Source organism: Molothrus ater, chromosome 2, assembly GCF_012460135.2.
Source record: "Molothrus ater isolate BHLD 08-10-18 breed brown headed cowbird chromosome 2, BPBGC_Mater_1.1, whole genome shotgun sequence".
NCBI lineage: Eukaryota > Metazoa > Chordata > Aves > Passeriformes > Icteridae > Molothrus > Molothrus ater.
In genome coordinates, this window is record NC_050479.2 from 24,198,958 (window position 1) to 24,226,622 (window position 27,665).

General features: G+C 35.2%; 1 protein-coding gene across 5 annotated transcripts in view; it reads left to right on the forward strand.

The window, feature by feature from the left end:
• MYO16 (myosin XVI) overlaps window positions 1-27,665 on the forward strand; it is a 357,892-nt gene that overhangs the window by 196,172 nt on the left and 134,055 nt on the right. For all 5 annotated transcript variants that reach the window (XM_036381446.2, XM_036381432.2, XM_036381447.2 and 2 more), the window contains exons 14-16: window positions 4,749-4,854; window positions 6,709-6,826; window positions 13,000-13,147. In XM_036381446.2, coding sequence (XP_036237339.1) covers window positions 4,749-4,854; window positions 6,709-6,826; window positions 13,000-13,147 — 372 coding nt within the window. The remainder of the gene's footprint in view (window positions 1-4,748; window positions 4,855-6,708; window positions 6,827-12,999; window positions 13,148-27,665) is intronic.

The following is a 27,665-nucleotide window of genomic DNA, read 5'->3' on the forward strand; positions in this document are numbered from 1 at the left end:
ATCTTTCTATTAATTAATTTGTACCTCCTGCCTTTCAGCAGTTTCTCTTGGGCCTCAGCAGTTGAGATTTCCATTTTTTTTTTCTCTAACTGATTTTTTTTTCTGTGTACTGATCTCTGTATCATACATTAGAGCAAAATAGAAATGAAAAAGGTTTAATTACATCTCAAGTTCATAAATTCTCTTGGGCAATTGCCACTCCATGTAGCTGCATCTAATTAGGAACAAGAGTTAATGGTAAAGAATTCAAAACTGCTGTGTGTGTTTGCTGATATTACATGAATCAGAAGTAGAAACAGAATCTATTGACAATAAAAATGATAAGTCCTTGACTAAATTATAAACCTCTGTGGTGAGGCGCCTGTATTGGAGCATGCACTCTGCCTCTGTTTGTGTGACCATGAGTTTGTTCTTTAGCTCTCCAAGCTCAAAATAGATTTAAAATGGACTTTAACCTTTAACCCTTACTCACAATGTTGTTTCAATGATAAATAACTTCAAGATTGTGAGTAATTGTATTAGTAATCTGTGAAAAAGTTTCATCCAAAAAAGTTTCATCCAAATATGCTGGTTTTATAATGGTGAAATTTGGCATTCTCCTGGAATGTTTTAATCCCCAAATCTATTAATCCTTCTTTTCTCAAACTCTTTGAAAACAGTGAGTCTGGTGAATTTGATGTACTCAGTCAAAGAAATGTGTCGCTCAGTCTCATCCCTTTTCAATCTTTTCACTCTTTACATACTTTCATATCTTGTGAATCTTTAATCTTAACATCCTCCTTGGGATCAGAGACTCAATGAGATTTTAAAAGACCTTTGAAATCATCGAGCCCAACCTTTGACTGAACACCACCTTGTCAACTAGACCATGTCACTGAGTGCAGTTCCAGTCATTTCTTGAACACCTCCAGGGATGGTGACTCTACCACTGCCCTGAGCAGCCCATTCTAATGTCTAATCACCCTTCCTGCAAAGACCTGATGTCCAACTGTCCTGCTTTAGGGTAAATTTGGGAGAAAACTTCTAAAGGGGTTCTTCTTGAAAGTAAGTTCAAGTGGACCCTCCCCCAGCTGGTTTGGGAAAAGATTTCTTTGGAGAAAAGTGAAAAAAAAAAAGTTTATTTTTGTTAAATTGTTTAACAGGCAAAGCATTCCCTAGGACAAAATTTGAATAATATAAAACAATGAAACCTCTTGCCAATCTGAAGATATGACAAATTCAGAAAGTCCCCTTGGTGGGCTGTAGCTCAGCTCACTCAGTCTCTTATCAGTCCCTCCAGTGCTGGAAATGCCGCAGCCCAGGCCTGGGCCACTGGGCCACAGGTGCAAGCTGCTGGTGCTCTTCTGGTGTTCAAACAGTTCCAAGAAAAAGAAAAAACAACAGTCCAGGGAACTTCTCTGCCTCAGCTAGCCAAAACAAACCAAAAGCAGAGGAGAGCTCTGTCCTGCCGTCTGTCTGTGCTGCCGGTAACACAGTCCGGGAGAAAGATACAGGAGAGCAAGTGCAGTGTCTGATTACAAATTCCCACCTTCACTCTTGGAACCAGTCTTAAAGGTGTAAAACTTATTTCTGGGCTAAACAAACAAATGGGGATACAAGCATCACAAAGTCACTCTAGGGCACCTAAACCTTCCCTGGTGCAGCTTGAGGCGATTTTCTCACTGTTTTGTCGCTGGGAGAAGAGGTCAATGCCCCCCTGGCTACACCCTCCTTTCAGGCAGTTGCAGAGAGCGATCAGGTCCCTCCCAAGCCTTCTTTTCTCCAGGCTAAACACCCCCAGCTCCCTCAGCCATTCTTCCTAGGACTTGGTGCTCCAAACCCTTGAGCAGCTTCGTTGCCCTTCTCTGCACTCCCTCCAGAACTTGAATTTACTTTCTTGAAGTAAGGAGACCAGAACTGGACACAGGACTTCAGGTGCAGCCAGATTTGTTACCTTTTTACATTTTTTCCCCCAGTCACTTCACATCTGATCAAAAGCTTACTCACTGAAATAGAGCATTTTACAACAGGAAAGCATTTAGCCAAATCACTGAAGAACCTATTATCAATTATTTGCAATTATTTTCGGTTTGTAGCAAGCCAGCTTTATTCATATATGCTTAACACCAAGAGCTGTCATTGTATAAACTTCTAATGGAAGTTATGGAATAAAATGATATTATTAGTTATGCTCTTAAATAGCCAGTAGGTGGACTTTTCATTATTAGCTTCCTTCTGACTGCATTTTGCTCCTGCTTTTCAGGATATGAAAATACATTAAGCACTGACAAGATAAGTAAAGAGCTGTCCAGGGAGCCTAAATATAGTCCTGTTAAAAGCTAAGGATCCTTAATAAATCAAACCAAAGATTTATGGCATTGCTAATTTTGTGAGTCAAAAAGTCATAATGAATACATAAAATGAAATGGTCCAGCTTGTTAACAATCAGGAGTGTCAATATCCAATGATACTGTTGAGACATAAATCACATATTTAAGCCAAATAATCTGGAATGGGAGAAGTCCTTGTGTTTTACAGTGGAATTCATTGAAAGCTTTGGGTTTTCTCAGTTTAGCATCACCAAAAGCATTCTGTTCAATTTAATTTTTTTAAAGTATAATTCCATGTATTTTAGATGCAATGGGCTCCTGCAGTACAGTTACATATTTGTATTGAAACATTGTTTAGAAATACACTGTCCAAGTCAGCTTAATTTTAGAAATATAACAAAAAATAATGATATCTCTAACTGATCAATCAAAAGATTGATCAGTTACAGATAGCATTACTGATAATACAGGACTCATTCTTTTGTATTTAACAGTTTTGCTTGCACATATTTATTTCAAATCTAGAAACCTCAGTCACTGGGAGCAAGACTCAGTGTCTCACTTACTTACTCTGAAAATGGAGAAGAAATAAATTATTCTGACCCCCAAAAGTGTGCGAACCTAGTCACTCTTCCCTGGATATACCTTACTATATTAATGGGAATTTGGAGTAGTAATGCTCCCTGTAGTACAATAAGAGATTTGTTTCAAAAGTTCATGCAGAACAGCACACCTGTCTTCCTTTAAATCTGGTGGAAATCTTATATGAACACATTCTGTCAGCAGTTTTCTATCACTTCTGATCACAGTTCAAGTACTGCAGGAGTAAGTTTTTTGTTACGTATGGTATGAGTCTGGTATCTTTGGTCAGAATTGAAAATGAAGCACAAAAAATAAAACCCTGCCATTTATAACGTCTGAAATGGCAGATATACTGCTCCTTACAAGTTCTGTCTTTCGTCATATTTTCCCTGAATAGATGATTTATAGAATTTCTGTATAATGGGGTTGTTGTTACCTAACAGTAATGATCCAATCATGATCCACTGTTCTGAAATCATAAAGGTATAGACAAAGCTGCCTAAGATGTAGAAATTGGGGGTAAGCAAGTACTTCTCAGTACTTGCAGAAAGTAATTATTAAAAAGTGCCTGGGCTTGGCTGTTTTCTGACTCTTTTACCTGGGCTTCCTTGATTAATTTTTTCCATGTGATGGCTCTGTCTATCCCTAAGTCCCCCTCCATGCAATAAATATGATAATCGATGATAATCCAAATGCTGTAGATTTGACAGTTGTAGCTTCTTTAATTCCCCTGCGTGTATAATGGGTCATGTTCTTTGCTTCACATGACTGTGTATTTTCACACTTTCGATTGGTTTTTTTCCTAACAAATTCAGATTTTAATTTTTTTTCTTAATTTCAAAACAGAACTTATTTTTTAATTATTCATAGTATTTGAAGAAAGACGTTTTGAGCTGTAATTAAGGCTGTATTAACAAAATATTTAAAAAGCAATAGTAGGGAACAGGCCCTCCATCAGGTAGTTATAAAGAAAAGCTGGAAAGCCAGAGGGGGAAAGGTGAGAAAACTTCATGAACTTCCTTCCTAACCAACTAAACTTCATGTTTCTTCCTGAAGTCTCACCTAAATTTCCCCTCTTTCAGTTTGTACCATTATTCCTTGTCCTGTCACTACAGTTCCTGACTAAGAGTCCCACTTTGGCTTCCCTGCAGGGGATTTTGCTTATTTCCTCCATGCCACCACTTTTCTATCGTTTCTTTCAACATTGGTCATTCTATTGCCTTTCACCCTATTTACTCACCCTATACAGTTTCCCTGTCAGAAATTCTCATTCTTTTGAGTATTTATTCTACATCACAAACCAGAAATTACAGCGATCTAGATAGCATCACTAAAGTCAGAATGTACTGCAGAAAGCGGGCAGCTTGTAAAATCAATCAACCTTTTATTTTCCTTCCTGTTCCTTTTGTATTTTCTTTCCATTCTTCCTATTGTATTCTTCACTTTCCATTTCTTCTGATTCCCCATCATTACCACAACAGTAATTTCCCCACCTGCAAAGAGAACCAGGCAGCATTAGTGAGCTCCTTTACTGGATGAAAGATAAAGGAAAACATAAAACTGGTGCTATAAGTACCTTCAAAAAGACTTGAAAGCATTAGATTTGATTGGTTTGACCTGTGGTACAAGACAAGGTATGCTGACAGCTCTGACAGCCTTCATGTATATACACAGTCAGTCTGTCTGTCTCCTATGTTGTGTTCTTTATTTGTCATCCATAAACCTTCTGTTATTTGAAATAAAGTTTTGATGGAGGTACCTTCAATCCATTCAAACAAAGCTAGCAGAGAATTTAAATAACATTTCAGTTGTATAACTAGCCCTGATTCCTCCCTCTCTTACTTGCCTGTCTTGCAGTGGAGAAAGTGGTTCTGGGAAGACTGAAGCCTGCAAACAGATAGTGAAACACCTCACTTGCAGAGCCAGCTGCAGCAGAAATACCTTTGATACAAAGATAAAACACGTAAGTAGCATTCCGACCACTGAGTGAAATGAAGCAAAATCTTGGCCTCTTGGATAGACAGAGATATTTGAGTTGTATGAAAAAGGTGTCAGCTCTGTAGAAGTTCATAAATGGCTTGTTTTCACCTTTGAAGTCAAACAAAGTTGTTTTTTTTTTTCCATGGAAATGGGAATGGGATTGGAATTAAGCTCACATTGATCTGATAAAAAGCATCTCCAAAGTGGAGATAGTTTTGTTTCTATGTTTTGATGACTTTGAAAATCAGTGTTGCAGTGAATAGGAAACATTTCTGTGACAAGGAACTGTTTCTTATACATGAAATTAATTGCCTTCAGTAAATAAATAAATTTGCCTGTATGGTATTTGCTGGACAGTATAAGAAGTGTCGAGAAATCTGAAGTAACAGTGTGCAAGACAGAATATATAAACTTGCAGGAAAACTGCAAGGGTTGAATGAAGTCATATGGCTCAATATCTGTGTACTAAATATATTTAAGAAATAGGTAAGAGTTCTGAATATTTTTTCAGTCATACTTAATTTCCAAAATATATATCCATATTTAATTCCCTAGAAAGGTTCACCCTGAAATTTTAAATTATGCTGAACCCTGGATTGCCAATTCAAATTCTTTAAAGAAATTACCTTTCCTGATGAAACTTTTCATCTGAGATACCAACTCAGAGACAGCTATCAATGGGTCTTAATGGAGGTGGAAGAGCATTATCAAATTTTGGGTATAAAAAGACCCTTTGAAACTAGCTTAGATGGGATATCTGACTTTAGATGGTAAATGTATCAGATCTCATCCGTCGGGAATAGAGATTCTAATTTAGTTACCTTTTAAGGTAACTAAATGACCACAGTTGTCTGGATTCATTCCTGCTGCAGTTATGCATAGCACATTAAATTAATAAAATTGCACAGGTTGAAGCAAGGGCTGAATTAGTCTAAAAGCAAACACATAAAGCAAGTGCTGAATTAGTCTAAAAGCAAATACATACTTAACATCTCTACTGGAGTGGAACTGGAACCAAAACTTGGCTAGCTAGATTTCTGCTGCCACCTACTGCACAGACATCTGGTTTAATTAATAATTGTGAATGGTTTAATTTTTAGAGCTTCTGTACCACTCCACAGGTCTCTTCCCTCCCCAGCTAGTTCATCCACCTTCATGAAAAGAGTGATGTCAGAACAAGTGTATGTGCATCACATTGCAGTCAGCTTCAAGGATGCACAGAGGAAAATTCTGAAGGGAATCTGTCAGGGTGCAAGCAACTAATTATACACAAAAAAGCTAAATACAATGGCTGTGACCATGAAAGCCTAACATGGAAATGCATTAGTGAGACATGCCATAAAAAATGTCTGAATCTGTTTTCCCCTCAGTTTTTACTAGTATAATCTTGAAATAATTCTATTTGAAATCAAGAATTTATGCCATTTCTGACATGATATAAAACTTGTAAATTCCTCTGTTGGATTATTAGTATTGACTGACTGTAGCTTCAAAAGCTTTCAAAGATTTTAATATTTTGCTAAGTATGACAGTTCCAGGAATATGACTCCAGTCACTCCTGTCTGAATTACTGGTAGGGACACAGCTCACATGTGAATCTTACACTTAAAACTTCTACTATTCTGAAATTACTTTTTTTGGAATATATTTATTTTGAGCTGTCTTACTTTAATTACTATTTTGGAAAAAAATCTGCAAAGTATTTTTTTTAAGTATGAGATGAAAAATGGTCTTCTTTTTCCCCAATAAATTAATTACAACCAAACCTCACAGATGTTTCTTGAAATATCTTCCTGTTTATTTCCTCTCTTTTTGCTTCTTTAATATTATTTTGCAGGTAAACTGTATCTTGGAGGCCTTTGGACATGCTAAGACACCCTTGAGTGATTTTTCCAGCTGTTTTATAAAGTATTTTGAACTACAGTTTTGTGAGAGAAAAAAAACATTAATTGCAGGTAAGTATCACTTAATCTGTAAATTTTGATGTCACGCCCAGAGTGTCAGATCAGAGATCCCATTGTGCCATGCACAGAATTGGACAGCGAGGGATTCAAAGGACATGAAAGAGGCCAGGGGGGTTAGGGAGTGTCAGAGGAACAGATTTCACAGCCTGTGAATTGATCACTCGTCACGAGTGAGCAGTGCTCTGTTCTAAGCAACCACAAGGTGGCAGGAAAAGGCAAGAAACAAATTGACAACAGCAATTCCTTATATTTCCCAGGAGGTCACGTTTCGTTGTATTTCACAGGTCAACAAACTGAGAGAGCTGTGTAGTGCAACACTGTGAAATAAAAGTGAAAAATGGATTAAGTTGTTAAGTTGTGCTTTTGTACCTATTATTGTATTGGGTATTTTAAGTATCCCTTAAATTAGGGAGTAATAGAATATGTTTAGTACAAAAAAACAAAAACAAAACCCAAAACAACAACAAACAAAACAAAAACCAAACAAACAAAAAAAAAACCAACAAAAAAGCCAACAAGTATATTCTGTAATACTGAAATTAGAAGTAATTTATTTCAGCTTAGAGCTTCTTTTAAAACAACTAGGAACCATATTGTTGTTTATTCTTCTTAGAGGCAAGATAGTGTGAAATTCATTCCTGCTTTCAGATTAAGTGTGAATCTTCTGATCCATAGTAAGCATTCATTAGTTAAAAAAAAAAAAAACCAACAAAAAAGAAAACCAGAAAAATAAGGAAATCGAGCAAACTTTCAGTTTGATTCTGAAAACTCTCTCTTCAAAAGCAGTCAGAGAGAGCTTTCCTTTCTGGTCCACATAGGTCATCATAAAGCTACTCACTGTCAAAGCAAAGTATGTCTGCAGTAACAACTACACAGTTTCCTACTTGCACTGTTCCTGGATGCAGAAGCTGTATTGCATGACACACTTTTGTTCCAAGTAAATTAAAGTAAATTACATTCTGTTAGATAAGCATTTCCAAATCTACTCTCTTTTTTTTTTTTTTAATTTTAAAACTCTTTTTTCTGAAGAGTTTCCTAAAATTTCTTTGGAAATATTTCCAATTACATTTTCTTGAGACAGTTCACTATACTCTAGAAAATATGATAGTTCCTTCACGGGAAATGTCATGCATGGGAAATTGCTAACATTTTTTTCTGGTTTGTTTTATAATGAGTGTAGGATAATTTCAAAGGAAATTCAAAACTAAAAATGTGTGATTTTGTTTTTCATTTATAAGCTCTTGTGGGAGGAATGCAAATTTAAATATACATTAGCAGGGACTGAAGAGCATCTCAGTTCAGTTTGTAAAAACTAAACCTCAATCTCTAAAGCTAAAATTTTATCGACCCTTTGTATTGTACCTATTTAATTTTAGTATATTGTGTCTATAGGGACATGGGTTTATGGACAGCTCTACTCAGAACTGACTATTTAATTCATAGCCATTGCCTGTGACAGGATCAGTTAAAAAGGTTCTTGTGTCAGTTTTCTGATTCACTAATTCTGTGTTTTTATGATTCTCAAGCCATAGGCATCAAATGAGAAAATATAAGGGTAGTCAGGTCAATTAACAAATGTAAACAAATTACTTATCTACCCTGATATTCCCCAATTATTTAAGAATTGAATCAATTATTTTTGCCAACTCTAAGGTAGCTTAAAGTTACATAATTTACGGTCAAGAGAGACATGCCTTGCTACAGCAGTAGAAATGTGCTGTATATTTCTGAAATTGGCAATTGTTCCTGCTGTTTGATTTGCGTAGTAGATGTTGCCATTTCTCGGCCACTGCTAAGCATCACATCTGAGTGAAATTGTCCCAGGTTTAGACCACCATAAATGCAAAAAGAATAATGCATATTGTCTTTGTCAGGTTTAAATTCCACCCAGGCATACTCTGTATTTATTTGCAAGATCATTTGCAGCAGTATTTACTGTCTGAGCTGTTTAAACATAAATTAATAATTTAAAGATGCAGAACATCTGATTTTTCTGAGCCATGAATTTATAACTCTTGATACTAACAGGGCTAAATATGTCTGATTTGTAAACAAAAATCCAAGTGACACTAGGCTGCCTCCATCAAAGGGTTTAGGTGGTTTAAACTCCTCCACAGATAGATATTACATGTGGAGATCTGGAACAATTTACTAAGGCAGGGACATGCAAAATACGTGTGCACGCTTTTTATTACAGAGGGCAAGCCCAAGGTGGCACTCCTTGTGTTCTGAGTGGACACCAGTGAAGTTTGTGACAACTTCTTATTCATGCTGAAGTTCTTCTAGACCCTGGAAATGCTCTGACTTTTATCCAAGGTTTATTCTTCTAGCAGAAAGTACAATGTACCTAAATAACTGAAATGTTCTCCATAATTTTCATCATTAGATTTGATTCATTCTTTAGCATAAACTGTATTTCTGCCATGAGGAAATCCTTGTTTGGAAAAAAAGTATGGAGAATTATAGTGTGGCTCTACTCAAAGCAAAGCCAGTACAGATATCTGAAGAGGTTTTATGTAACAAAAAGTTTTATTTTAGAACAAACACTTAGAATAAACTGCAGGCCAGTGATTTCATTAAGTTTCTAAAACAAATTAAGCATTCAAAACTGATCTTCTGGCAAAAAAAAAAAAATCCTATTGAATTGCTAACTCCCAAAATATAACAATAGAAGACTGATTTTTTTTTTTTTTCCTCAGAATGGTCCTTCAGGTAAGTTGATATAATTCCTAAGGTGAAAATGAAGGCCTCTATAAATTTCCCTAAATGAATCAGAAGAAACTTAGGAAGAAAAAATAAAGTCTGAAAATTTATTCTCCAGATTTTCTGCTTTGCTTTTCAGGCATTTATTTTCTCAGTCTTCACTTTTTGAAAACCAAGGACAGATTTTTTTTTAATTTTTTTTTAAGTTACATTGAAATGAACCAACAAATGTTTTCTTGTCTTTAAAAATAGCTGTGTTTCGGACAGCATGGTCTTGGAGAAGGAGCAATGTAGTTTCTAAGAATCCATAGCTGAAAGACAGATTTCACTGGCCACACTTAAAATACAGAATCTGCTTGCTGACTGTGTAGCTGCTGAGTAGATCAAGTGAGCTGTTAAAGGAAGTAAAAATTTGTTTGTGCCTGGAGGCACAATTACCATTGCACAAAAATGACAGACTTTGCTTTGGAACTTTATAAGTGTTCTCCCTTTTATTTCACACATAGATTAACAAACATATTTCACTTTATAGGAAAGCATACTACCATGATAATTTTCTTTATGACGCTTAGCACCATTAACATGATGCTCTGTTTGATTCTTTCTGATTGGAAGCTTGGCTTTTCTTAACAGCTCTTCCCACTGCTGGAGATGCTAGTTGAGATGGAATGTATTTAGCCTTATTAAAGTGCAGGTGACTTGAAGTACTTGGAAAAGGCTGAATTAATATGTGTCATCTGAATAACTGATGTTACTCATCATTAAAGTTAAATGATAGATGACCTTTGGTAACATTTTTCCTGCTTCTATTAATCAATGAATGTTAAAAACACTGAAGTGGTAGTTATAAAAGCCTTAGTGAATAATATTGCACACAGAAACGTGATTAAAGATTTGCAGTGAACTCTTTTCAAATTAATTGATGGTTGGATTAGTTTTACTGTGAAATAAGTTACAAGCACAATAAAAGATGGAAATCATCCTTCAGGTTCATCTATTCTGTTTTACCCTGTAGAAATGACAACCAGGTAATGATTGATTGTGATGAAAGTGTGTGTCTGGGCCAGTTCTGCCATTATTGCATGGCTTCAATTTATAATGTGTTGCAAAGTTACTGGAGCCAGAAACATGCATGATTTCCCAAGTGTGCCTTTCTACTTCCCATACAGGTTTGGGTTTTTTAGTTTTTTCTGTAGTGTAGCAGCAGAGGTTTAGATGGATGATACACAATTTCTCATCATATTGATTCCATAATAGGAGCTCACTACTACATTTTGTAGGATGATTAAGTGGGCCAGATCATGTTTCCTTGCTTCAGCAAGTCAGAGGTACAAGTCCTCTCTGTCAGTCCTGCTGGCTCTTAGCCAGAGTCCCAGGCATGGTTTTGGTTGCCAGCAAATGTCAGGAAGTATCTGCACTGTTACATAAAGAGAGTGTAGAGGATGTCCCTGGCTAATGTACCACTGACCTTCTGCACTCCTTAACTGGGGTGTGTCCAGGGTGGTTTGGCCTGTGCAGAGTAGCTCTTTGAGACCCTGCATAGTTGTTTTTAGTTCATTGACAGAATTTAGCTGCTGAGGCCTTTCTCAAAACAACATGTTCAGGATTCACCCATTTCATTTCTCTCCCATCTGTGCTGTCTTTCAGCAGCATTCTCAAAGGCTGTGTTCCCTCATACACACTACTTCAAGTAACCGCAGGTTTGCTGTGTTTATTTCAACAGTATAAACAGAAACTTAAAGAACTTCAAAAGATAAGTTTAATTTAAAAGGAAATGACCAGACAAATACAGATGATGCGGCAATAACTTAGCAGTGGACATTAGCAATTGTATGGTGACAGGAACGGACATTCTGCCTGCTGGCCTAATGCCTCATTAGGCTGATGCAACTACCTCTGATACACACTGTCATTCACCAAAATGTTTCACTTTGCATTAGGCAACAGCTGTGAGTCCAGAACTGGTTCTGAAAATATTGCTTTAATCCCAGCCAGCTTAAAAAAAGTAAAAAATGAGGAAAATTCCAAAAAGATGCGAGTGGTATGCATTTAGAGAGCATACTTCCTGTGCTGCAGGATGCATGCACCAATATTTACAGTGACTATATGTTCAAATACTACTTCCAGTTCATGAAGAAAGGAGTCCTGAATGAGTTGGGTGAAAGCCAGGCTACAGTTTAATATTCTCATCTGCTTACTGGGTTCAAAAATATGGGTCCTCTGTTGCTGAGAAGTGCACCTTATGCTCCAAACTCAAGAACCCTTGAGTGAGCCCAGGGTGAGGGTGCTTGCAAGACTCTGTGAAAGCTCTGCCATACTCCAGATACTGAAAAGCCTAGAGCTGCAGCATGGACCATGTCCATGTGGTAGAGGTGATCAGTTATGTGTGAAGAGAAGTGCTTCTGGTCTTTGTACCACAGCCAGTGTTTAAGTAATGAGATAAGTTATGCCAGCAGCTGAGTAAGTGGGAACTGGGATTAGATTCCCATTTACCAGAAAGGCCCTGACCTCTAGCTGCAGTTGGACATTCCCTTGTTCTCTTAGTCTCTTGCATCTGGAACCACATGGTGGTGTATTCCCAGGGCAGAGCTCAAGAGCAGCCTGCCCAAAACAGTGAACATCCCTGTCTCTTCACATGTATCTCTAAAATTTCTTTTATCTTGCATAAAGGTAAATCAGTCTGAGGCTCAATAATTCCTTTGCTTCTGTGCTTTGCCTCTTTCAGAATCTTTGTGAGACTGAGGTTATATATGATCCTGTAAGCTGTTTTTCTGTAGGCAAATCTCACTCAGATTCATCCTCCTTCACCTTCTTCCCCAGACTTGTGATTCACATGGCTTCTCATTTATTCAGGTCATCATAGCCCATGATCCCCCAGGCTCAGGTCAGTGAGCCTGTTGATAACCTGTTCTGCAGAGGATTTGCCTCTTTGTAGCCATCTAGAAGCTAGGTGGTTAATCAAAACTATTAATCTCTCTGTTCCTGATTACCAGCAGAGAAAGAATAAATGCTTCCAAAGTGTGTTTTTTCAAGAGGTCTTGAATCTCTCTCCCATCTTTCTGTTTAGGAGGAGGATAGAATAGATGCCAGTGCTCAGATAGCTCCATTTTGGTGAGATGACTAATAGCTTGTCTCTTAGAAAAATCTTGCCATACACAGCAACTTATACAAATCAACATCAGTATCTTCAAAACTAAGTAGTTTTGATGATAATGTCAAACAGTAAGTAAGTGTGGTAATATGTTTGTTCTACCAATTCTAATGGAATTGGGGTTTTGAATATGATTGGTATAGAAAACCATGGACTATAAATGGCAATACTAGTATTTTATATGCTCCCCTCAGATCATTTTATAAGAAACATGGTTTATTCTGAACTGTTGCAATGGTGAATGGTTTAAGACATTTAAGTTTAGAACAATCAGTGTAATTATGAATTTATGTGTTTGTTTCTTAATCAGCTAGGATTTATACATACATGTTGGAGAAGTCTCGTGTTGTTATCCAACCTCTCAACCAGAGTAATTTTCATGTTTTTTACTTGATGATGGATGGGTTGTCTGCTGAAGAAAAATACACCCTGTACCTCAGTAATTTATCTGCACACAGGTAGGAAAACAACTTTATATTTAGTATTAATAGTTTTCTTATATTAATGCCTCTCTGCTGTTGAGGTCCTTCTTCTAATAGTTAAAAATCTTCTAACTTTTCAATGAGTTCTGAAATTATTTATTATGGAGTACTTGCTCATGAGTATTTAGTTCTGAAGTACATATATAGTCTCTTAACAAGATCAGAGTTTTATATCCATTTATTTTTTTGCCTCAAAGGAGAAAAAAAAATTATTAGCTCTTTCTCTGTCTTTTGTGGACTAGAGTAGGTCTATTGTTTTTGGTTTTTTTCCCTGGTGAAAAGTTGTTTCTTAAGGTAAAAACTGTTTGATTTATTTGTAATTTTCTTATGGAATATGTTGATTTTGATGAAATGTCACTAACTGTAACCTGATATCTCCATTTTCATTTTGATACTTACTTTATATCAAATTAGTAAGAAAAACAGAAAGAAAAGTTTTGACTGCTTTGAACCCAATGGTAGGATTCAACACCCAGCACCTAAAATGCGTTTTTCTGTATGACTCCACATGAGCTGGTTGTCTTGGCTCCTATTTGCAATCAAAGGAGGTTGAGTCCCTGCTCAGTGGTATAATGATTTACAAATGTGGTTCAATTCACCCAAAGTACAGAGCTTTGTGTGTCTTCATAAACTGTGCTGATCACGTTGCCTTCAATAGTGAGAGCTTAAATATAAAGAGCTGAATATAGACACCCAAATGTAGCATGTCTAAGGCTTAATATACTCCAAATGTTTACTATAGGAGAGATTTTGGGGTTTTTTTTCAGTAAATGTTGTGATTATCTCAGAATTTATTCATTCTGACTATTTTAAAATGAAAAAATATTCCTCACTTGGTTAATTTGCATTTTACTCTTCAGTCTTTCCTAAGTGTCAGTGAAATGAGAGTAGGCTATTTAGTATTAATGATCTTCTCTTAAACTGACTACCTTTAAAATGAGTATAGCAAGTAACTGTAAAAAAGACCAATCGTAATTAAAACTATGTAAGAAGAATGTTTTCAGATTTTCACATCTAAGCCTTTTTCCCATGGATTTTTTTTTCTCAACTTTTTCATTTTCCACTCTGGCTAGTTACTTGAATAAAATAGCAGTTCTAGATACAGAACCTGTAAATAGAAAGACGCTGCATTAATTTCTGCAGAAAAAGCTTAATTGATTATGATTTTTTTCTTAGACAGAAGTCTTCTGACTACCATTGTTTGATATTGTTTTAAGCTGTTACCATTTCTGTATTATACAGAATATCATGCAGCAGTAACTCCGAAGAAACCTCAGGCTAAATTCCTTTGTTAAAAATGATTCACATCAAGGCAGGGAGAAGAGTAAAATTCTATATTTTAAATTGTTTGAGGACTTTGAAGACCAAAGGTATTCTAAGTTCTTGATGATTACTTTTATTCCTCTTCTAGCATAAGTTGTTTGGAAGCCCTCAGTTTGTTCAGAAAGTGAAACAGTTTGAAGTCCCCTTGCAAGAAGCTCAGACAGAAAAGAACTTAGTGTAAACCTGAATAATTAGATTCACATGAACAAAGCTTTACCTGATATCTGATAATCATCCAAAAAGAACAAAATGGTAATTCTAAATAGATGTCTGAACATTGCAGTACCAAAGCTTTAGAAGTAATTTATAGCTGAATATTTGCATAAACCTGCTTTTATCAATAAAGGTTTGCCTTGCCTATGTACAGTAGATTGTATCTTAAATTATTGAGAGTATTTGGGCCAAATTTTTCTTACCTTAAACTCCTGAGTACAGTACTTCAGTGAGCTAGATCTTTCTCAGCTGATAAAGTTAAACTAGGGATGAATTTCTACTGCATCAAACTCACTCATGAATCAGGAAGGCAAGATCTGGCCTCTTTTATAAGCTCATTATTTCTGGCTTAGTTAAATCTTGATGAGATCACATCATTCTGGTAACATCCATAAGTGATTTTTTAATGTTTTCTTTGAACAAGTGTAATCTTGATTCAAATAGTAAAATTAACTAGATAACAGGCCTTTTAAAACCTTTGGCAGGTTGTTTCTGTCTAGTTGTTTTTTGATCATTTTTCTGTTCCTCTTTACATTGTTTAATATTTCACTTTTATGTAGAAGATTCAACGATCTTAGTAGATAATGGCAATTAAAATCAAAAAGTACCCCAATTTAAAAATTGTTTTCTTAAGCCATTGTAAAAGCCATTGTAAGAAAGATTTAAGTGAATGGGTTTTTTATTCCTATTTTAGATAAAAGTACCGCAAAGATTTAAAGTAATTTTGTCAATATGATGCTGTGAAAGATGAGATTTAGATAGTGTTTTATGTAATATATAATCCTGGGCTGAGAGTTCATGTAAATTGCTTAAAGGAGAAATCCCTCCCTTTTGGAATTATTAAGAATCTCTGTAAGGCTGGGGTGTCACCCCATCGTGTAGGGAAAGTTGTTTGGCTCTAAATCTCTGCTGTTTGGTGCTCTTTTGAGAGGGAGATGGAGCTCAGAAACTTAAATAGGTGATCTTGCAAGCATTGTAATTGCTGAGGCATCATGCGAGGACAAATAGCTGCACACTTTGTATTGAGCCTGCACACAACTAGGATCTTAAAGTAGCAAGGATTTGATCTACATAGGAAAGGATCCGAATGAATACGTCTCCCTTTGTATCTGCATGGATCATGATGGATAAAGACAGAAGAAATTGCTGAAAGGTAAGATTACTTTTCAAGACTGAGCAAGGGAAGCATGCCAGCAATGAAGAGAGAGTCTTTAAGGGCAAGTCAAAGCTTTTTGATTGACAGCTACTCCCCTGTGTTCATTACATTCGGAAACTGTTTTTTATCAGCAGATGGTTGATTGAAAAATTCAAAATTTCTATTAATTTACTGTGTTTCAAAGAAATCCAGGACTTCTTTATCTTGATGATGATAATCATGTGTAATACAGAGGCATTAGCAATTTGAAATTACATTCTCAATTTGCTCTTGGTTTGCTCTGGATTACTTTGGTTTTTTTTCTGGGTGCAGATTACAGTCCATGACTGTAAGCAGTACTTTTGTGGTCTCTGAAGTTTAGCCTCACAAAAAAAGCATGTACTAGCTTTTCCAGCACATTTAGTTTTGCCTCATAGTTACAGTAGGTGCTAACTTAGTGGCAAATTTTGCAGCCAAGGTGAAATGGAGAACAGTGGGAGAAGTGACAGTGGTGATAGATTGATTTGTAAATGATCTTCAATGTTAATGAAGGAAGGATAGGGAAAAAAAGGAAAGATAATAGCAATAGAAAAGAAAGTATTTTGGAAAAATATTCTAGAAAATAAGTAGAAAGTCCTGCTTTTGTTGCTTTGGGCCAATTGCTTCATATTAGTATTTCTATTTCAAAGCTGTGGCATCTAGAACAATGTAAGAATGTCATTGTGTAACATGTATATGTAAGATACTCAAAATACTGTTATTAAAAATTATGTCTTTACATGTGTATATTTATATTTAAAAATATAGCTTAAGGCCACTTAACTGTAGAAAATTATTTCAGAAAAGATGGTAGTTTTGAGAGCTGTTCAACTTGATGTCACCATTTTCAGTTTAAACAAGGTTCCTATTTCTCCTAATTCATTGTACTGTAAAAACGAGTGATAACTTTGAGCTGAGGAAAATGTTATATATACATTCATGTAAGCTGAACTGTGGTCAGGGCATGCACTTTTTGTATTTGCATTATCAAACTGCTGTTCCCAGATGTGTAAAACTTTCCTTTCTCCCCTAGAAGAATGGTATGCACTGCACTGTTTGTTCTCTCTGTGATGTTTCTCACAGCCCTTAAAAAGCAGTAAAACTCCTCTGCTCCAACAGATGTAGATGGAACATCTACATCTTCATGGAACTGATGTACCTTCTTTTTCAGTTTTTCATTGCAGGTGCCCTCTTCACTCTCAATAAGAAAACTTGAATTTAATATATCAAGGAGCAATTTCAGTAAAGTGATTGATTTTTTTTGTTAAAGTCTGAACTAATCTGAATCTTGATCACTGATGAAATAATTCTCCATTCTAAATTATAAGGCTGGTCTTAAAAAAAAAAAGGTTTAAAAATTAGTGTGGTAAAGTGAATGAAATAGAAAAGATCCCAGTAAAGAGAGCCTTATGCATGACTTTTTTTTTATGTTTCCAGTCATCATCTTTTCTAGCAAGCACTAATACAATGTGTTAAAAATAATGATTATTTTAGTAACATCCATATTGATCCCCAGTCCTCCTTTCCCTTATGTATAAGAGCCCCAGATGTGAATTTTCAAGACTATAAGTTTTCTGTTACCACAGATTTCCTCTTTTCAATACACTGAGGAGGCAGCCTGTCTATTTTCTAACTCTTGTAGATATGGACCATGAAGACACTGCACATTTCCATAACTTTTTTCTTCCTTTTCTTTCCTTGTATGTTTGGATGCCTTTTTTGTTTCCATCCCTTTAATTAGGTTCTCTTTTAAAGTGCAACAGAAAGAAATTATATCTTGAAACTACCAGTTTTTCATACCTGTGCTATTTGTCTACAAACCTTGCTGTGGTAGTCTAACAGTAAATTCATAGAGAAAAGTTGTAGGGGTTTGGGGTTTTTGTTTTGTTGTGTGGTTGTTTGGGGGTGTTTGTTTTATTTTGGAGCTTGTTTTTTTGTTTGGGATTTTTGTTTGTTTTGTTGGTGGGTGGTTGTTTTTGTCTGTGTGTGTGCTTCGGGTTTTGTTATTTTTAAATTTTCCCCACATAATTAGAAAAATAGGCATTGTAGGAATGTTCCAGTCCTCTGATATTTCCATGCTCTTTCCTTGTATTCAAGCCTAATAGATATTTTTTTCTTGTGCATATTGACTTTTTTAAACTCTCAGTATGGCCAAAAGCTCAGTTGACAGAAGTGATTACACAGAACCATTCTGATCCCTTTGCTTCACAATTTGTTTGATGCTGATATCTGTGTATGATGACTAGAGGAAAATCCAAGCATTGGACTTAGGTTACAAAATGAGATGGATTTAAGTGTTGTGAATGAAACAGCTAGATCTGTAAGAGTTACATCAGATTTTCCCATCCTGCTGGAATGATAGTTTCTGTGTGAAGTGCCAAGTTACAGCACTTTATCAAACTTCTGTTAGACATTGTGTGATGAAACTCAGCATGAGATAGTACCAAAATTTTAAGTCTCGCTCAAATAAAGCCTAGTGTTGAGACTGCCTGAACTTCACTGTTGGGAATCAATTTAAAGTCCTGCTGACAGAAACTAAATTAATTGAATTTAATTTTAGGAGGAGGGTAAAGATCATACTCAGAGATTCCTCTACTGTATCCCACTTTTGCATTATGGGCAGGGTCAGCACAGGAGGAGAGAAGCTGTGGCAGGACATATTAGGGTCACCATCACTGCAGCTGAATGGCCATGAAGGTCAAGTCCTTCTACTTCCAAAGAGACCTTCTTCCAAAGATCTCTTAAATTTAAAACAAGCATTCAAGTTCTGGTTGAACAAGTAAAGCTGCATTTTTTTGTTGTTGTTGTTTTCTGCAGATTTTCCTGTCCTAACTTGATTATATGCAGCACATTCCTTTTCTCCAAAAATCTTGCATTTTAAGTACATTAACATTTATAAAACAATGCAGTGATAATAGTAGATCCAACTGTGTACAGTAGCATGCCTAGAGAGCAAAGGGTATAAAGACTTTTGGAGCACACTTGACAATTTTTCTAAATAATGTGGTAGCATGAAGATACAGCTTCAAATACATGGAAGATTTCAAAACCAAGAAAGTTAAGTCTAAGGTTTTTTTGCTGGAATTTGTTTCAGTACAATTAGAGGATATGGATAGATGAAACCCTAGATAAAATAGAAGATTGTGTTGTTTGTTGGGTTTTTTTGGGGTTTTTTGTGCTTTTTTTTTTTAACTACACGGTAGAAAATAATAAAAAGATTATATACTTCCATCAGTTTAAATCTCCCTGATATGATTTACTTTTATTTCAGCTCTCTAGTGAACAGATTTAAATGCAAACATTTATTTCTTGACTATCTTCATGCAATGCTACCATGAAAATCTGATTTACAATGAGTAGTACTATTTTAAGGGCAAGATTTGTACATTCTGAATGTAATGAGGCAATTCCATTTACTTAGGTTCCAGTGAGGTCTGACAGCTAAACTAAACCAGGCTAGTTATCAGGAAGGAAATAGAGAGAGATATAAAGCAGATGTATTTGAGATTCTGGAGCAGATTTAAACTTGTTTCAGCGAGTTTAATATCTATGCAATCAGGAATATTTTCAATGTCAAAGGTATTGTCTAATTTTTTTCTGTTGTCTTTTGTGCTTTGCTTGTTTACTTTTGCTGCTATTTTTTTTTTCCTATTTGCACTGTATTTACTGATGTCTGAACTTTTAAAATTATTTCTTTTTTGAGATTGAATCACCTTTACTGCATGTAGGACATATGCATATTCCAACAAAATGTGCTTTCACATTGTTCTCTTTAATGTTTTTCCCTATCCTCTTATAACTTCAGCCTCCAGTTCCCATTTATTTCAATAGATTGAAATTTTTAATAGTCTTTATCCCAATGCTCTTACCTTCTTCAATTTTCCTTTATTTTCCTCATTCATGCAGGTTTTCTGAGCAAATAGTGCTCATGAGTTTATTCAACTTGGTTTATTCTTTATGTAAGTAGGAATTGAACCAAAAGGAATTTTTATGTTTTTTTGGAGTTTTTAGCCTCTTTTTCTTCTCTTATTCTTTCTTTGAAGGTCAGGCTCCATTAATCTCTTGTACCATGATCTTCAAGTGTCAGTGTTGATCTTTGCACTTCAGAGAAGGAGGTGTGTGAAAACACCAACAAATGAGCAATGTGTGTGATTTGTTATAATATTCATGATTAATTCAGTTTTATTGAGGATGGATGCCGGAAACTATATTATATGTTGCATTAATTTACAACTTCATGTTTCAAAGTGATATTGATTGACTGGAACTAATTTTATCTACTTCTAATGTAACATTTCACAATACTATTTCAAGATACATCTGAGATTAAAAAAATTGAGTGGAGTGTAAGTTTGTGAATTTTTTTCATTCAATACTGATTTCCAAAAACGAATATTCGAAAATATTGATTTTTTACTCTGTGGTCTAATTAATCTCATTTTCCTTATTTGTGTGCTTCTCTTCTGTTCAGCTAGCTTTTAGGCTTGGTCTCATATTTTAGCCTTAGACTGCCATATTTTAATGAAAACTAGATAGAAACCACAGAAGCCTGTTAGGGTACAGTATCTAATAGTTTTTTTGGTGTTTTTTAGCAGGGGAAATATGATGACTGAACCATGTAGACTAAATCTTCTTCCTTAAGATCATCACTGCCCATGTTAATATTCAGGAAGTACTAGACAATAATGTCAGTGTTGAAGTTGATATAGAGTTTATTTCTGAAAATTGACTACATTTCCTCCATCTTAAACCCCCTTTCTGTGAGACATTTGTGGATAGTTGTGTCCTACAAGATACATTACTAGGAGGTTGGCATTGCAATTACAGAATATATAATCAGGATCACATCTCAGGTTTTCGAAACAAAACTGAAATGCTATTTATCTGTTTTATTTTGCAAATTAAGCATTTATTTTTCTATTAGCAGATACCTACACCTCATACATAAGGCATACCTCTATATTATTAATTTTATTTCACAATATTTGTTTTGAGTATCTGGCTGTGCAGTTGTTTTGAGTGGTTCATCCTGAATTCAGGGTTAGTTACATACACACCTACACACTTGCATTATAATTGCATGTCAAGATATCCAAAGCATTTTTCTTCTTGAAAGCAGAAGCAACTTAGCTTTGGATTTTAATAATAATTTATTTATTCCAGTTTCAACATTAGCAGTTTTTAATATTACTGCTTTATTCCCAAAGGATACTTTAAAAAATTACACCTCCAGTGATGTTTAACAATCATTAGCTTACTTGAAATTCAAAGAGAATTTTTATTTGGCAAGGTAAAGGTAGTAAAATTGCTCTGAGATGGCTCAGGGTCTTTGTCTGAGGTCCCAAGTGTAGTTGTTATTTGTCTGGCTTTTGGAATAAATGCTGTAGAAATTCTGCTTTGTTCAAGAGTGCAAATCTGAAACTCATATTCCTCTGGGTATTTTCTTTCATTTGATGTTAACAATCTCCTCTTCATTGTATTATTCTTCATACATATTGATTGACTAGTGGCAGAGGTTGCTCAGTCCCCCATTGGCAGACTCTGAGAGGCAGAGAAATCATTCATTTTGATTACTTCTTGTTTCAACAACTTTTTTTCTCTCTGTCATAATTCTAACAAGCTGAACTTGCAAAACTATGTGTAAATGAACAGATCATGTTTTCTCATGAATTAATTTTACATTTATAGTGGTAGAGTAAAGCCAAGGCATGCTTCTTTGTATTTCTGTGTTTTCCTAAATGAACTCAGATATCTGGTAATATTTGGTAAGTTACATTCCTTTGGTGTCAGTTTGAATAGAAAAAATTGCATCAGACCATATAAAAGTGCTCAGGATTTTGCCTTTTTATTGCTTTAGTCAGTTTACTTTTGCATGTTTAGTTTTATTCCACAAATTTGCATTTACATCATTTGACTACCATTGATACAATTTGGTATTTATTTGATTTAGAGAGCTTTGTCATTCTTGTCTGCTTTGGTATGATATAGAAACAGGTGCAGAAAATAGAAGAATACTCTGTCTTTCATATCCATGGCATGGCATGAAAGATGAAGAATAGGAGGCAAGAAAAAACTGAAATCTGTTTAATTCAAAAGAAACAAACAAACTTGGTAATTAAAAGCAGTGGGATCTTAGAGTCTAATGAACACATCTGTCTTAATTTTAGCAGAAAACTATACATACAATAAAACATTGTTTAGAATAAATTGCTTTAAATAGGGAAAGCAAGTGCAAAAATAAACATAACATATACCAGATTATTCTCCAATTTGTTGTGAATTCTATTGATGAGTATCTTACAACTTAAAGTTTCAGGGCCAAGTTCAACCTTTTGTTAGAAAAAAGGGATATCTCCAGAGAGCTATGAAAATTTTATATATATATATATATACATATACATGCATATATATATATATTTCAGGTTAAATTTGATCCCGTGTTGAAGAAATTAAGTTCTGACTGTTTAAGTGGCCCACCAGTGTCAGACAGAAAATGGATGTAGCTCCGAGAGGTGAAATTGCCGAAGACACCCTGGCTTGAAAGTAGATGTGATTACTCACATAAATGGTAGAAAAGTTAATTTGGCTTTTACTTTAAGTACAAAATATGTCTCTGCACTTTACTAGGTTGCTAATCATCTCATATGTGGAGGGAGATTCAGTGGATTCAGCTCCTGAAACCACTTAGCTCTTACATTACATAAATCTAGTGTGATAACACAGTTCTGCAATTTATGTTTCAAAAGTCACTCTTAGAATCGTTTTGATACAATTACTGTAGATGAACTTCCAGTCAGGACTGGGTGTTTCAGAAATTGCTATTGACATACAGAACCCCAGTCACTGAACCCAGCTCATCTCAGCGTTAGATCTGGTGGAGCTGATACCCTTCACCGTTGTTTGAACCTGCTGCCTTCACTTAGCTCCCTGTGCTGCCATGTATTTTTCATTGCACTGGTAGCCAGCTCTCTCTAGGAAATTCAGGCAAGGTCAACTCAAAGTGTAGCATAGTTTTCTGCCTCTAGTTCTTTCATTAATCATAATTCAAAATTATGACTGCTCCAAGGTTAAACCTAATTGTGTGAGATTAGTGCCATTTACACTTTCCATTTACTGGATTTCCACAGTATTTTCTGAAGTTAGTTACTGAAACTGAGTTTTTTCTAAAGCGAATAAGTAACTAATTAAAATTTTCTGAATAGGTTAGTTGAGTGCTAATGAGCAGAGGATGTCAGGATCTTAGTTTCATACACCTCCTAAGAAAGACAACTCTATCAGTCTGGCTTCTGAATTTATTTTATGCAATGTAATGTGGGACAGAATGGTGTGTGAATTTCTTTCAATTAATCACCCATTACCCAGAAGATCTTTGGAACTTTTTAATTCTGTGAATAGGTCTTGTCTGAATCCAGTTTGCCTATGACACTTCTCATATCACATGGCACAGAGTGCCATGGCACAGAGTGTATATATATATGTGTGTGTGTGTGTATGTGTGTGTATATATAAAATGCATACATATATTCGCTTATTGAACCAACAAAAGCTGTATTTTTACTAGACCTGAGTAAATGGAGCTCTGGACCAGACAAGTAGACATGCTGGGGAGAGCTGAATAGCTCCAGAGTGTTTCAAGTTTCTGGATTTTGGACTCTATGATCTTAAAGACCTTTTCCAGCCTAATGATTCTATGATTCTCTGATCTGTGGCCTGTCTGTGATAATAAGCCCTATGTTTTTCTGATTGTAAGTTTAAACATTTCTTGATCAGTATTAATATGGGTGAGAAAAATTATTAGAACAGATGCAGTTTGCACAAAGAGAGATGCAAATCAAGAAAGCATTCTGAAGTAAAAAAACTTACTATGAATTTTCTACTGACTGAAATGATAGAAAAAGGCACTGAAACAATGTAGAAATACCATTTGACAAACAAACTGTATTTGTAATCATAATTGTAGAGAAGTGTAATGTATGGCTTCTGACAACTGCTGGCACCTTCTAATTTCTACTTTAACCTTTGTGGAATTTTAACCAAATCAAATCATTGAATGGATAGAAATCAATTTGCCAGGCTGGCATTACAGCTTAGTATTAAACCTACACAGTAATTGCAGTATTTATTTTGATGCTGGTACACTGACACCGGTTTTGTATTTTGTTTTCAACCAAGAAGAGAATTATGAAGACTAAGAAAAGTGATAACTAATCACTGGTAAAAATAAGTCTGTGGCCTTTCACTGTAAATAATTGAAATAGGAAAATAAGTTATTTCATAGAGTAATTTTGTTGAAAAACAAATGGAGACTATCCTATGTCATTAGAATTTTCCAGCATTGAATAAAAGCCAGAGAAAGTCTGTATGACCCTTCTTTGTTATAAATATTGCCACTCTGATCTAGTGGGTGGCATCCCTGCCCATAGCAGGGGAGTTAAAACTAGATGATTTTTAAGGTCCCTGCCAGCCCACGCCTTTCAATAGTGATTATGATTCTATGTATTTTTCTATTTAAATAATTGTTCATTTGAATTTATTTTTTATCAATTTTCTGTCTCAAATAGAGTTGTGTTAACACTGGCACTGCTAGAGATTGTCCTAGTATTCTGAGTATTTCTTCATGTTTGCTTCTGTATAACTCATAACTCATGTCTTTGGTTTTAGAGAAATCAGCTTCACTCTCAGAGATACGTCTGTATTTCCTTGTAGCTGCAGTCCTTCCCCATTTTCATCATGCTCTCTGACATTCCTTTCCCAGTATATTTTCAGCTCCATTATGTATATTTTCCACATTTCAGACCTAATCTCCTGTTTAAACAGGGCTCCTAAATCAGGTAACAATTAAGAGGAATGGAGCAGCATGTATTAAAATATGTCCTATGATGAACTTCATAGGGTATGTTTTGGAATTAGGTTGGCCTCTAAGACAAAACTGAAACAAATGGGAACATCTCAAATTCTTCAGTGATGTAGTTTATTCTGGAGCCTGTTTAAACATGCAGTTGCAATCCTCTCCAATCTATTCCCATTCCTGCTTCCCATATATTTTAGGAAGGAAAGGACTTGTTTAAAGCATAATTTATTCTGTGATCATCTTTCTTCTCTGTTTATTTTGTTACCTTTTAAAATTGTATTTGTGGGGTCTTTTTTTGTTTGTTTGTTTTGGTTTTTTTTTTTTTTTGTTGTTGTTGTTAGAAAGCAATGTATTTGAATAAAACCTAGCTTTGAAATCCCTGTGTAGTGAGGATTTTAGCACTAAGACCTAGTAGGGAGTCTCTTTGTCCTATTTTGACACACAAACCATGAAAGGACTGTAAATCTTCATATGTGCCTTAGATGCACACCACCAATTGAGATCTTGGTGTGCAACCTCTGAGGTTTGCTTCAGGTTTGCTGAGCTTCTGTGTCCTTGGTGCCTTGTGAGAAGCAAAGGAAGACTGAAGGGGATTTATTGTCAGAAGTATTTCATTTGTGACTTTTCACTCAGCATGATTTTATTGTGAGGCCTGAAAAGGTATGAGAGACACAGGCACATACATCCATCCTGTTCACATTTTTGTCTGTCCTGAAACACATTTGGGACAAAAATGGACCCTGAGGCAGGGGGGCAAAGCTGTTCTTGCTGAGCATGGGAGAGCAGATGGCAGTTCTCCATTACTGAGCCCTGTGCCCAGCATCATGTAGCTTAGTGGCTGGGTGAAAAGCAGAACACTCTTCTTACACTAAAGGAGTGGCAACTGTTGATTGTGAATTTTTCATTTCTAAATAGATAACATATGCAAATAAACATGAATTTGTTCCTTTTATAGTTGCAAGAAGAATATTCTTGCTTTTTAGAAAAAAATAAGGTACAATAAATTTTGCTACTGCACCAAATCATATTTAAAAAGACATTTCATTCTTAAGTAAATTATATATATATATATATATATACACATATATATATATACACACACACACATATATATATATATATATTTCCCAGTATTTCAAACGTTTCCTAGTGTCTTGTGGGGACCTTACCTTTTACTTTTGACCAAATTAAAAGTGCTTTAAGTGGATTTTACTGTTCAGAATTATTTGTTTAATATACACACCTGAATACACTTGGTCATACCTGCATATACAGGAACAAGAACTCCTATTGTAAATCAGCTTATCTGAAACTAATTAATAAGCTACAACCAATGTTATAAGAAACAATTTTGAAACATATCAACAGTATTTTAACTGGATCCTGGTGAAACTTATAAGCAGGTTTCCTACACACTTTTTATAGTTTAGATCAGATACCGTGGCTCTTAACACAGCCAGCTTTATTTAATGAATCAGCATTTTCAAAGTAGCATGTGCTGGTGCAGAAATGCCTTTGAGGCTCATAAACTCCATGACATCTGCCTGGAAAACAATGCCAAAATCTGAACACAGAAATACAAAATTGCTTTTAGTTGTAGGAGCAAAGTTCAAACAATTTTTGGAGCATTTCAGGAAGTAGATTGGACCAGTTTGCACTTGCATGCAGACTGGCTTACTGTTTTTACATCTTCAGCAATGCTTATTATTTGCTACTTTTTCGTCACCATCAGCATTATGCTCCTTATTTCATGTATATTAAGCTTCAAAATTGTACTTTTAGAGTGGTAGTTCAGATTTCATTATTTGTCCTGTAAGATATCTGCATCATGAGTCAGACAAACAGTTCAAGGCATCCTGTCTGAATTAATTCTTGTATTACCATCAGACGTGTGAAAATTTCTATTTTGAGTCATTCCTGTTGCACATTCATTTTCTTTTTAATTGAATAATTCTAAATTTATGTTTTTGTGTAGTTTTAGGAACAGAATGCTTGAGTCTCTGATTTCAACCTATTCCACAGGATTATCAATATAATTAGGGGAAAAAAAAAAGCCTATACAGCAATTTAGCATTTTGAGGCTAAAGACCAATATGTATTTCTTTGCTTTCCTTTTCAGTATATCCACTGTCTGTAAAACTTGTGTTCTTCATAGTACACATAGTCTTTCTTAAAGAATTATTTGAAACTTAATTTTATAAAATATCAAGGCAAAACTACTTACTGGATAACACATGGGCTAATATAAGCTTTCTGTGCTAAAACCAGTTTACAAAACACATACAGAACTTGTCATTTTGTTAGTTTAGAAAACTAAAAATAAAAGCTGTGTTCTGGCTGTCATCAAATCTGTCTACAGTGTTTAGTTGATTAATATTATGCTGATATCTTACCTCTTGACATTAACAAAGCTATTCACATTTTTTAAGAGCTGCTTTTGGTACTTTATTGCACAAGTTATGAGCAGAAATATGTGCTCTTAAATGATAAGCAGTAACTCCAGCTCAGTGACACAGGGTAACAAGGTTCAAAGGATGTAAAATTTGTTCAGATTCGAATACGTTTAAAAACTGGGGACAAAGGAAAAAAAAAAGTAATAATACATGCCCTTTTTCCCTGAGAGAAAAAAAGCCAGAAGCTATTCATTATCATGTTCTGGAAATGTCATTTACTTCATTGATGTCTACTGTTTTGCTTTGTCTTTATCTCATATCAAACAGTGGTAAGTGCAAAGCAGCTTTTCCTCACTAAGCAGAATACACTATCCTCCCATATTCACATGAGATATTTAAAGAAATAGAAATGTTTGCTGAAATTTCTTACTCTCTGAGTTTGTAAGTATGGTAGAGATTATTGGAATTTATTTTTGAAAGGTGATGGCTTGCTTTTATGTACTCAATACCCTTCATCCCAGCAGTTCTAAAAGCATTTTT